A 12,567-nucleotide genomic window follows, 5' to 3' on the forward strand; every position below is an offset into this window, starting at 1 on the left:
TTTTTTTAAGATTAATTTATTGCAGTTGTACTTATGGTACAAACCCCAGGATTCACAGCTGTACTCACTCTAAAAAGATGTATTCAAATAATATTGATGATGTGTTTCTCTTTCAGTTTTCCTTTATTTTCCTAGAATTAAGAACATTTAAAGAAACAGGAACTTGCAAGTAACCCTCAAATGAGTTTCTGTTCTTTCATAAAATATTGACTCTCATGGCATTTTCTGTAACTTCTTCATTTGTTTTTTGGAGGCTAACTTTGATTTATCATGGAGAAACAACTGATTTTCTTAAAATTGGATGAGTGGTCACAGCAGAAATTGCACTTACAGTTTTACGTGTAGCCTTTCTCTTTTGTTACAAAGCAATTTAGTGGAGGAGTTTTAAGGAGTGTAAAACACCTGCACATCCCACTAACTTGCCATTGGTGATCCTTGCTCTCCTGTCCTACTGAAGCAACACTTCTGTGATCAGTGAAGTGATCTGGGGTTACTCTGGAACATAGATTAGGTATAAAAGGCATCACGTTTTGTGTTACATATTATTCCTTGTTACTATTGATTTCTTTTTTTCTTGTCATTCCTCTTTCCCACATGATAATTTCTGTCATTTTCTACTAGTTCCTCAAAAATTTAAGGAAATAGAGCACAGATCATGATGATTTTAGCCACAACTTCCCTATTTTAATTTGCTTTCTCTCATTAGTCTCTGTCACTCTCTACTTGCTGGTAAATGACACCAGCTTCGGGCTGACTTTTGAGAGCTCCAGCTACGAGTTCAGCATTGATGAGAACGAGCCATCAGGGACTGCAGTGGGCTCTGTGAAGGCTCTGACTGGAAGCATAGCTGTGCAGGTGGTGTATTCCCTGAAATCCCACCGGGACAAGTTCTCCGTGGGTGACCAAGGAGACATCGTGGCCCTTGTCGGGCTCGATCGGGAAGAAGTCGACCTGTACAGCATCATCGTGGAGGCTGTGGATTCTGTGCTGCCACCCAGCACAGCTGTGGCTTTGGTATGGAACAGGCATTCCCAAAGGTTTTTTATAAAGGAATATGAAATATCTTTAAAAGAAAAAAAAAACAAACCCCAAGAATTGAGCAATATCCACATAAGTGCCTTCTGTTATGCAAGCACGAAAGCTTTGACAGCCTTTCATTTAACTTCAGGTTTTCTATCCTGAGGAGATATTACCATCTTGAAATATTGTCACTTCACAGATTGAAATATTGTCACTTCACAGATTGAAATATTGTCACTTCACAGATTGCATCACTTCCTGAGAGTCCCTCTGTGAACAGCCCATAACCAGAGAAACCCACTAACACCAAAACTGAGTCTGTGCATAGTTCTGGCAAATCATGAGGCAGATGAGCCCAAAAGCCCCAGATTATTAATTCTCCTCATCTCTTCCACTTAAGAGTAGATGTTATCTCATACATATGTTATCTTGCAGCTGAGAATTAAAAAAATCAAAAAATGCTGAGGTTGTGGAAATGTTCAAATGCTGAAAAATGCTGAATTTGTTATGTATCCCTTTGTTTTTTGGGGTTTTGTTGCTTTTTGTCCTATAGGCTTCCATAGACTAAAATGAACCAAAATTCTCCTTCAAATACCATTTCTACAGCTCAAATTTGTCTCTCATTTTTTTCTTTTTTTTCTTTTCTTATAGGTAACTGTGAGAGTTAATGATGTCAATGACAATTCTCCAGTTTTCCCAGTATGGATTCAAACTAAATTATCGGCTCCCGAGAACGCAGCTGGTCTGGACTTGGGCACATATTCTGCTACTGATCTGGACATAGGAGTTAATGCACTTATAACCTACTCTCTGGAAGATGATTTTGCTGGAACATTCCATATTGACAGTTCTACTGGCAAGCTGATGACAAACACATCCTTAGACAGAGAAACGGTGGACAGTTATGAGTTGAAAATAATAGTAAGTTGACAAACTTTTGAGGCGAGTTCACAGAATCTCAGCGTAAGAAATGAGAAAATAATGAATCATCACAAGAAAACCACCTAATCTCAGAGAATTCAACTGGAATTCATTAATGAATTTTGACTGTTCCTTATGTTTTGCACCCACATCTCCGTTTTCTGCTGTGTGAATTGGTTCTAGTGGATAAACAATCCATGAAGCCCAGATTTTAATAGTTATAGTCACACAACAGCTTATTGTGACATCTGCAAAGCATTCCTGAGTCCATTTTAGACCAATTAATGTTGTTTGTCCCTTTCCCTTACTTTTTCATTTTTCAAAAGCTAAGATGCTTAGACCTTTTAAAAAATACCTGAACTGAGGTTAAGTTAAAAAAAAAAAAAAAAGAGGCATAAAGTTTCATTCACTAGCCATGAGGATATTTAATTATTCTCTCTAATTTAATTGGTTTTTACTGCTACTAATTAGATCAATTATTGTGCATACTAAGAAGCGTTCCAGCACTGGCCATCAGGTACAAATATATTTTAAGGACATTTTTTGCTGCTAACAAATAATTTCAGAGGTCAAGGAACTTGGGGAACATATTCAGGAAACCCAGTAAAAATTGAACCAGTGTCTTCTGAAAATTTGAGAGTTAATGAAAGTGACACCTGTTAAGACTAATTGAAAATTGTATAAATGTTCCTACAGATTGGAATTTACTATGGCTGTGTACTGGATGCTCTTCACAGCCTGCTTTGTAGGCACTTCAAACCCTCAAAATGCAAGGGGTTTCCTTATTCTTTCAAATGCCACACCACAGATATCTGTGTTTTTGTGTTGATTAGTGCCATGTCTGGTCACATGGCGTGTTTGATCTGGATCCAGGCTTGAGCTTTTGATTAACTGCTGATGAAATGAGGCAGAGAGTGCGATGGGGTGAGGACACCACTGCAGGAAATGTGGCCACTAGTCAACTACAGGGCTAGAACAATGGGACTCAGGGATAACTGGTCCAGCAGAAAGTCTTCAGAGACAAAGGTTCACAATTTTTGGATCAAAACTGAAATGGCAAAGTAAGTTTGTGTCAAAGAGTTGCTTTTAATGACACATTTCTTCACAGGCCACCGATTCTGGCAATCCACCCCAATCTGCAAGCTTAGTGCTGAGCCTCACTGTGGAAGATGTGAATGACAACCCACCAGTGTTCCCCCAGAAATCCTACTCTGTGACTGTGAGAGAGAACGAGCCTCCACACGTGGTAGGTGGCACTTGGAATAAACAGGCTGTTCTGCACTTGTGTTCTCCATGTAAACTTGGAAGGGGTAGTTATGTATCATCACTGTGCATTGGGGAATGTAATTTTTTACTTTGTGGAGCCTGAAAAATCACAGAGCATGTTAATTTATGTGACAGTGATCACTGATCTTAAAGATCATCTCATTCCAGCTCCCTGCCATGGGCAGGGACTCCTTCCACTAGACCAGGTTTCTCAAAAGCTCCATTCAACCTGGCTTTAAACAGTTCCAGGGATGGGGCAGCCACAACTTCTCTGGGCAACCTCCCAGTATATCTGCCTTGCAGATATGACCTAATGATTTACAGGAATTGAAGGAAGAGATGTCACCTGAAAATCTGTAATAACTGTGACCATTCCTGCTGTGTCAGGATTTTAGCAAGGCAATTAATGGCCATATGACTAATTTGGTCAGCAAACACTGCATGCTTCAGTGCCAGTCTTGGGTGTATGTTTTGCCACTCTCTTCATTCTGCTCCAAACCTTTTGTCTCTCTTTTTTTCCCCTCTCATTTAGATTTTGAATGCAGCAGCCACAGATGCAGATATAGGTTACAATGCCATTATTTATTACACCATAACTGGAGAGACAACTTCATTTCATGTTGGGGAACTTTCTGGAGACATTGCAACCCTTGAACCTCTGGACTATGAAAGTCGTTCCCAGTACACCTTTACTCTGAAAGCTTCCAATCCTGGAGAGCCAAATCTCCAGGACACAGCAAACATCACAGGTAGCTCTGCTTTACCACAGGAAATGTCCTTTCATTCCCCTTAGGGAATATTTCAGCATGTGTAATTATGAGGCATAAACATATGCAATACTAATATAGTCTGCTAAGGTAAATTATCAGAAATGATGATGTGATCTTTGCACTACAGCCAGATGGAAATTTAAAAAATATTTGCCTTGTCAAAAATGAAGATTTTTTTTTTTCACACAAACTATTCTCACTTCAATATATTCACAGATTTTTCTATTATGTTTTTTTGAGCACCTATTGACATTTTTGATTGAAAAGGTTCCCAAAAACGTGATCCAGTTCTTTTACTGCTTGTTTACAGAAAGCCTGTTTCTAGGGTGATAAACGACACTGACAGAGATTTTTAGTGTTGTTAAGATAACAGTGCTTGTTTGCTGTTGCTTTTTTCCTCAAAAAAAAAAAATTAAATTAATTTGTACTTTTGGGGGGAAAAAAAGATAAAAGTGAAGTTGGTATTCTAGGCTTTGGCCAGCCCTACTTTTGACCGGTATGACTGGAAGTGTTAGTTTGTTTATTGTTTCTTGTTCTGTGTTATTTATGTTGCTCTATGACCAGGTTCACTAATTGTGGACCATTATCCAGGTCACGTACAAATATAAAACTTAGCAATTTTGTCTCCCAATGCTGAGGCAAAGACTAGAGATACCAGATGAATATGGGCACAGAAGGGAGCCCAGTGGAACAATATGATATTATTCCTGACAGATAGCAGTGACAGCATTCTAGCCAGGAGTGAAGTTCTTACTTGAGCAGTAAATAATTTAATCCACAAAGGCAAGTATTTTGAAGTTCAGAAAACAAGGTTGCCATCTGGTTTAAACAGAAAGAGCTCCAGCTCAGTTCAGAGGAGCTGTGCTGGATTGTATTAGCTGAAGAAATAGCTTGTGACTGTTTAGGCAAAACTCATCAGACTTGGACCTTCTTTCTCAGTCACTGTGGAAGATGTGAATGAAGAAGGACCTGTGTTTGACAAGCCCTCATATCACCAGATCCTTCTGGACAATTCTACAGCTGGCACTCTGGTAGTAGATATCAATGCAAGAGATGAAGGCAAGGATTATGATGAGGGAATTATCTACAATATTACAGGTATGTTAGAGAAAAAAATCTTCTGGCTGTTTGTTGCTGGGGTACTTGAATACTGCTAAACCACCAGGATGAGAGATAATGGTCATAAATTGAAACTGGCAGGTTCTGACTGGATATAAGGGGTAAAAATGCTCTGTGAGGATAAGCAATGATTGGAACAGCATGCCCAGAGAGATTCTCAGCACCTGATGGATCAAAGCCTTGAGCAAACTGTGCTGAATTCGCTCCTGACCCTGCTTTGCGCCAAGAGGTTGGGTCAGAGGCCTCAGAAGGGCCCTTCCAGCCCAAATGATTCTATGATACAGAATCAAGAGAAACCAGGAGTGTCTTGCCCCAAGTCCCAGATCAGGATTTCCACCTTTGTCCCTTCAATCCCTGCTGTATAATCCAACTGCTTGTCTCTGCTGGTCCCACTGAACATCTCCAACACTTGTTTTCCTGTTTTCAGGTGGGAACTCAGAAGGCCTCTTTAATCTCTCCAGTACCACAGGAGAACTCAAGTTAACAAGAGATTTATCCAAACAAACTGAACCCCAGTATTACTCCTTGAATGTCACCGCTACGGATTCGGGTTTGCCGCCTCTTTCAACCTCTGTAAAGGTACTAAATTTTAGTGTCAGCTTGCACAGTTTATTCCCCAGCTTGTTTTGTTCTAAGCTGAGCATGAATACACCAGGAAATGGGTCTTAGTGAGGCAAAACTATGCAAAACACAGATCATTTCATTTCAGAAAAGACAGACAGGCTCTAGGCCCTGAGGGAGGAGGATTAGAGGAGTGAAGACTTCTGTACAAGGTCAAAGAGTGGGGCAGTCAGAGGGGATGTAATGGAAGTGTGTGATAAACAAACAGGAGGTGAGGTGGCAAATAACGTGTTCCTGTTTATTTTCTTATAAAGCAAGAAAAAGTAATTTCTAAATTAACGACTGAGAAATGTATATATGATTTAAAAAATTTTTTATACAGTGCTTAGAACTTGATGGTGATATTGCAGCAGAACTTAAAAAAAAAAAAAGAAGAACTAGAAATCTGTATGGATAAAGACATGTAGAAAATTGCCTTCAGCAATCTCAAAAGGTAGACTTACAAGCCATCATTCTTTAGAGCCTTGGACAGAAGCTGTCTGGCATCAGTTAGAAATAAGTGATCTTTATTTTGTGAAGCAATAGGCCTTCTTTATTTACCAGCTGTCACCTTTTTTTCCTCTATAAAATCAGTTATAATGCTTTTAAAATACAGGACTTCTGCTTATACACTCTCCAGCGGAAGAATTTGTTGCAAACACATTTCAGTGCATCTCTGAGAGCTGTTTAGCTGGACAAGAAATGTGCTTCCTGTGATGAACTGGAATCCCTCTCTCTATTTAGCAAAGCAAACAGGTGAACCTCAAGCGATGAGGCTGCAAAGGTGTTTCCCTGACCTGCACTGCCTTCAGGACACTGATGTGTCCAAACCAGCACACAGCAATCCTTCTTACTGCCCAAGTTCTGGACTTGTGCTGTTGCACACCTCAGTAGGAACGTCTGCTCGGGCTGGGAACATCACCCCTGTGTCCATGTCCTTTTCTCTGCAGGTGTCAGTCACCGTCGTTCCCGTCGGCGTGTCCTTCCCGGTGTTCTCGGAGGCAGCCTATCATCCTGCCCCTCTCAGTGAGAAGGCACTGCCAGACACATTTGTGGTGCAGACCAGTGTGTTGTACAGCGCCCCTGTGAGCTACACTATTGTCTCTGGAGATGACAAGGGTAAGCTCTTGATGTGGAATAACAGGAAGAGGGTGTGTTAAACAACAGCACCGAGCTCTTGGGGTGTTTCTTCTCTCTTTCCTTTTGCCCTTATCTCAGTTCTGCAGCCATTAACACTGGAGGTGTATCAGCCCAGATGTACAAATTTCATCTGCATCAGGTGTGGGCACATGATTGAATTTCTGTCCCGTTAGCAAGAGCCACATGATCCATACCTGGCCTCCACCACCTCCACGCTTTGTCTGCTGCAGGAAGATCAGGTGGTACCTGGTCAGGCATAAAGTTACAGTGACTGGAGCAAAAATACCTGAAAGCATAAAGACTTCTGGGAGAAAAACTAACTCAGCAATGTTTTCTTAAATGTGAGAGTGTAGATGAAGTTTCTATAGGGTCAAGTGGATCAGTGCTTTGTCTATTTTTACTAAATGTAGAGCTGATTTCATTGCAACATCAAACACAGACAGTTTCTAATTCTGGTTTTGTAAAATGTTTTGGATGAAGTTGTGGTCTCCTTGAACTTAGCTGCAGAATTCCTCATCTCCAGTAAGAACAGGACTTCAAAGGATATTTTATATATATATATAAAATAATTTCCAACTGAAACAGGGACTGTTTCATAGGAAGGTGAAGACCTGAGTGGAGAGTGGTGGAGTGAATTTTCTCCCTTTTGGTTTCCATCTGACCTTCTGAATCGTTTCCTTTTGTTAATTACAACCCTGGATATGCCTGACATTCTTCTAAATCTTGTAAAAATGTTGAATTTCATTTTGTTCTTTGAAAAATACTGTAACATGTAATGCTCCCATAAATAACATGTAGTTTGCATTGAAGGATTCATATCTTCAGTTGCAACTAAAAAATTCATAACCAGAATAATTTCTGGGGTTTTTTTTGTTTTGTTTTGTTTTTTTCAGGGTATTTCATGATAGATTCATCCAGTGGTATCATAAGGACAACAAAGAATTTAAAACTGGAAGATTTTCCAGTAACTTTCAACGTTCGAGCAACAGATTCCACTGATGCTGCCATATTTACTGAAGTTCCAGTGGAGGTGGAAGTTATTGATGAAAATGATTTCCCTCCTGTTTTCCCATCCTCTCTGCTGGAAGCAACACTGGCAGAGGTAAGAAAGTGCCATCCAAACTGCATCACATTTTTATTATTGTTCTGAAGATTTATGTATAATCTTTCCATGAGAATAAAAGTAAACCTTCTGGAACTGAGCAGGTTTGCCCTTCTGTTCTGCCATGGGATGTTTTGAGGTTGCTTTCCAGCTGAAAATCCCAATACACAAAGAGAAGGGTCTAAAAGTGTGGACATATGGAAGGAAAACTGAACCTTTTAATAATAAGGGGCTCCATAAAGGAAGAACTACCACTCCATTTTGCATATTTATACAAAGAGAACATTCAGGTGCATTTAAAATCTGGTGGATGTGCTGGGCATAGACTCACTCAGCCTCTTGTAAGGGAGCTTCAGGCAGAGAAATAGCAGGGAAAAGTCTAGTTTAGCAATATTTCTCCTCCTGCTCATGTACAATCTGTTGTGATTCTTGCTGACACAGAGTGATCAGCAGCAGAAAACAAGCCAGATCTCAGTCAGATTTTCAGACAGGAAATCTGGTTGTCTACAAAACAAGCCACAGCATTTAATTATGCAGAAGCATCCAGCTCAGCATTTCATTCTTCAATTTTCAAGCAACACCTTTCACATTTTAATCTGCTGGCTGCTTTTTTTCAAAAAGAAGCCCAGTGATCATGTTAATATTTTATATAACACATACCTTGTCTCTGAGATCCCCAGCTGATGCTCTCTTAAATCAGCCCCAACCCATTTAAAATGTAACCCATTTCTACCACTGAGCTAAATTTAGGTTCAGTTATTACACCTATTTATTCAATTATTACACTTACTTGCAATGTTCCCAGCTAGTTTAATGGAGGAGAGCTGGAATCACATTTCCCAACCTTAAAAAATTGATTTCCATGTGAAATATTTACACAGTTGGATCAAATAACTTCAGGTCTCAAATGGCTGTGCAAGTGAAACAGTGATATCTTCTGTCAATCTTGCTGCAAATAACATTGTTAAAAAGAAAGAATTGTATTATTTCTTTTGATAAGAGGAATTATTAGCCAAACAGTGTTCAGAAAGAAATGTGATTTTGAAGTTGAGAACATCCCTGAGTTTCATGGGAGTAGAGGATGTTGAACAGAAATAGGAGCAAGTCAGATGCTTGAGGTTAAGATCTGGGGTGCTGGAAATCACGGAGATTTTTCTTCTCAAGGATTATTGCTATAGGAGGAGACATGGGGGCAGAAAAACAGTTATTTTCTGTAAATTAGAGAAAACAAGAGACTCTTACTCTGCTGAATAAGTTGCATAATTTTGATTTTAAAATCTCTATCCTGCTGTAAGTGTGTGCAGTACCTGTTGCTTTCCCCCTTTCACATAATCCAAGGAATTGCAGCAAACCAGTCTCTGACAGCTCCAATCTTTCCTCGTCCACAGAATTTAACAGCTACTGAGATTGTCCAGCTGAAAGCTCAGGATAATGATACAGGTAGAAATGGGTTGCTAACATATGGCATTCTCAATGGACACGGACTAAAATTCAGGATAAATGAAACAACTGGAGTTCTGTATTCCAATACCACCTTTGATTACGAAGAGGAACCTACCGAGTATCAGGTTTGCTTTAGATTTCTTCAATCTTTTTTTTATTCAGATCTCTTTGTCTTTCTCCTGGATAACAGGTGAGCCTTGTGTTTTTGTTTGGCTTGCTATTGCTTGAACATTTTCTGCATTGGTTTAGAACAGGAGCAATCTCAAGATGTGAGGCTTTATTAAAACAAGCCACTGCCTTCCAACTATAATGAAATTCAAGCACAGCTCACTGTTCACCTGCCCTACAAACAGTCCAGCACATGAATAACTAATTTCACAGTGACAGCTCATGTATTCAGTGCTGTCTGCTTGAATCTGGACTGCACTGAGACCTTGCAGACATAATTCTCAGTTAATCTTTATTGTTGTCGCCACTGCTGCATATTTATGATCTTATTTTGCTTCAAGCCAAAATATTGGTGAATTTGCTGTTCAGAACTGGACTTCACCTTTCTAAGAATATTCCAAAGTTTAAAATTCGCCAAGATTTTTTTTTTTTAATCCTTATGAAAGTACCTCTTTGTATGATCTCCCATTGCCAATCACTTCCAGGTTGTGGTATATGCTGAAGATGATGGAATCCCGGAGAAGAAGAGAGGTTACTGCACAGTTGTCATAAAGATCACTGATGTTAATGACTGGCCACCTGTCTTTGAGCCAGTGGCTGAATTCAGTGTGAATGAAAACGTGCCTGTGGGATTCATAGTTGGAAAAGTCACAGCAACAGACAGAGACACGGGAGACAATGCCTTTGTTCTGTATAATCTTACAGGTAACAAGGAATTCTATCACTGTTTCCTTGAATAAGGGATAAGGGTCTAGGGCCTAATCCATGCCTGCCTTGTAGAACCTAACAGAGATGGAAATTTAGACTCCTTCAGACCAGAGCTGAAAATTGTTGGTTTTGTTGTAAGGACCATCAAGAGCAACGTGAATACAGTTTATATGTTTTTAATCTTTTAATTACAATATACATCAAACTTTGAGGGTCACCAAAACCAGCAGAAGTATAATTTAAGAGTGTAGTTAATCACGAGCTTCTAAAATGTATTAATTGATGATGCTTCTTTAAATCTGTCTCAGATGGTGGAGAAAACATATTCGAAATAGATGAAATACAGGGCATCATTAAAATAAAGAACTCTCCAGACTATGAAACCATGGATAAATACAACCTTACAGTGACTGCAGTCAACAATAAATCTGCCCCTTTCTATCAGGTAAAAGGCCATTATTGTAATGAACTGTGACTCTTCAGAGTGGATTTTGAACTAGTGGGAGGGAGCTCTGTCTGAGACATTTATTGTGTGGAATAAATGAGTCACCTAATCATGTTTAGAGTCACACTCCTGCAACCTTTGACCACACTGGGCAGCAGTATACTTTAATTATGGGAAATACTTCAAAATTATGCATGGTAGAGTTCAACTCTGGATTGTTTGCTGACTAACCTGGGCTGGGGAACGGGAGCCTTTGCTTGCTGCTGTTAGAACTGTAAAGTGATGTGATAATTTTTCATGGGAGAAAAAAGTACTTTCAGCAAATTGTTGTAGCTCTGCTGTATTTCTTTTATTCGAGAAGATATTAGACACTTATTTAACAGAACCAGAACATGTGTGGTTCTCTTAACTGTGTAAGACACACTGGCCTCCTAAACACATCCTGTTCTTGCTCATTCAGGGGCATTTCAAGAAGTAGAATCCTACTGCAGCATTGGTTTCCTGCCTCTTGTGTTAAAATCCTGTAGTACCTCTGATGTTGAGGTCACAAAATTAAACCCAAACAACATTTTACCGCAGCATTTTCAAACCCTGACTTTTACTTCTCGTTGCGTACGCAAGTAAGAAAAAAACCATCGCTGAAGAAGACATTCTAAATACTTTAAAATGCATGAAACCCATTTTGTTTTCTAGGCAACTACTTCAGTCGCCGTGCTAGTGATGGATGTGAACGATAATGCTCCAGTGTTTGCTCAGGATTCCTATTCTGCTTCCATAAACATGATTAATCCTGTAGGTGCTCATGTCATAACTGTGAGTGCCACCGACAAGGATCAGGTAACTCCTCCTGCTGGATTCTGACACTGCCTTCAGCTGCAGCCCAAAGAGACCTTTCTCTGTTCTTTAGGCACGAAATAGCAAATGGAGGGAATTCTAACAGCACTGGGAATTGGGAATTAGGACTTTTGATGGTTCTGCCTTGACGCTGGAGGACTCCCTGTCTTTGGGCGTGTTTCCTCAGCTGTATTTGCTTTCATTTTCCCCCTTTTTATATGGAGCTGCACCAGGTTTTCAGAAGTACACAAGGACTGAAGCAATTTAGTGTCTCTGAAGTTATTTGAACTTCTGAAGTAGTTGATTCTGTAAAAGCTGAACATCACATGTTGGCTTGAGCATGGAAATGTCTGCTTGCCACACGCCTCTGAAGTGTGGTACCCCATTAATTCCCTCCATCCCCCTTTTTTAATGTAATTTTGTTTGATACATCTGTACTGCAGCCATCAAGGAGTATCCAGGCACTGGCAGGGACATCCAGTAGTCACACAGATCACCATGACAACATCACCAGTAATTATATCATTTAAAGGGTGAAACCTCTAGAAGTGACAACAAAATAGGTGGAGCAGGTGCCTTCCTATTTCCTCACGTGTAATTTTGGTTAGAAGAGCTGCAGCTGTGGCACATTGCTGCAAATGATCCACCAGCCCTTTTTTTAATCACCCTTTTCAACAATTTTTGTATAAAAAGTGAAATTGCTTTTGAAAATTGCTGGACTGTGTGAGCTGTGCATTGAGACCCTAATGAAATTCATCCTTCAGCTGTCTGGTCCTGTGCCATGAGAGTCTGTGCCACTCTCACTACTCTGACTGTCCCCCTCTACACTTATTTTCATTAGAGACCTTTTTCCAATGTTTTCACTGTGTAATTGGCCCATTTATTGTGAATTTTATCCTGCTTTGTGGTTTTTTTTTCGTTGCCACCCATCCTACCACAGCTAACCCCAGGTTTTCATTCTTAAAATCAAAAAAAAATAAAATCACTATTTTCAAATAATTTCACTGGAGACATTTAGACATTTTGGACTC

General features: G+C 39.7%; 1 protein-coding gene across 1 annotated transcript in view; it reads left to right on the forward strand.

Annotated features, from left to right (window-relative positions):
* LOC108500643 (protocadherin Fat 4-like) overlaps positions 1 to 12,567 on the forward strand; it is a 37,104-nt gene that overhangs the window by 17,908 nt on the left and 6,629 nt on the right. The window contains exons 22-33 of the mRNA XM_017821756.1: positions 707 to 1,014; positions 1,672 to 1,941; positions 3,050 to 3,187; positions 3,740 to 3,956; positions 4,917 to 5,075; positions 5,524 to 5,675; positions 6,647 to 6,815; positions 7,730 to 7,938; positions 9,327 to 9,506; positions 10,035 to 10,254; positions 10,566 to 10,702; positions 11,396 to 11,539. Coding sequence (XP_017677245.1) covers positions 707 to 1,014; positions 1,672 to 1,941; positions 3,050 to 3,187; positions 3,740 to 3,956; positions 4,917 to 5,075; positions 5,524 to 5,675; positions 6,647 to 6,815; positions 7,730 to 7,938; positions 9,327 to 9,506; positions 10,035 to 10,254; positions 10,566 to 10,702; positions 11,396 to 11,539 — 2,303 coding nt within the window. The remainder of the gene's footprint in view (positions 1 to 706; positions 1,015 to 1,671; positions 1,942 to 3,049; positions 3,188 to 3,739; positions 3,957 to 4,916; positions 5,076 to 5,523; positions 5,676 to 6,646; positions 6,816 to 7,729; positions 7,939 to 9,326; positions 9,507 to 10,034; positions 10,255 to 10,565; positions 10,703 to 11,395; positions 11,540 to 12,567) is intronic.

The sequence above is a fragment of the Lepidothrix coronata genome, unplaced genomic scaffold (assembly GCF_001604755.1).
Source record: "Lepidothrix coronata isolate B3197 unplaced genomic scaffold, Lepidothrix_coronata-1.0 Scaffold92, whole genome shotgun sequence".
Lineage (NCBI taxonomy): Eukaryota > Metazoa > Chordata > Aves > Passeriformes > Pipridae > Lepidothrix > Lepidothrix coronata.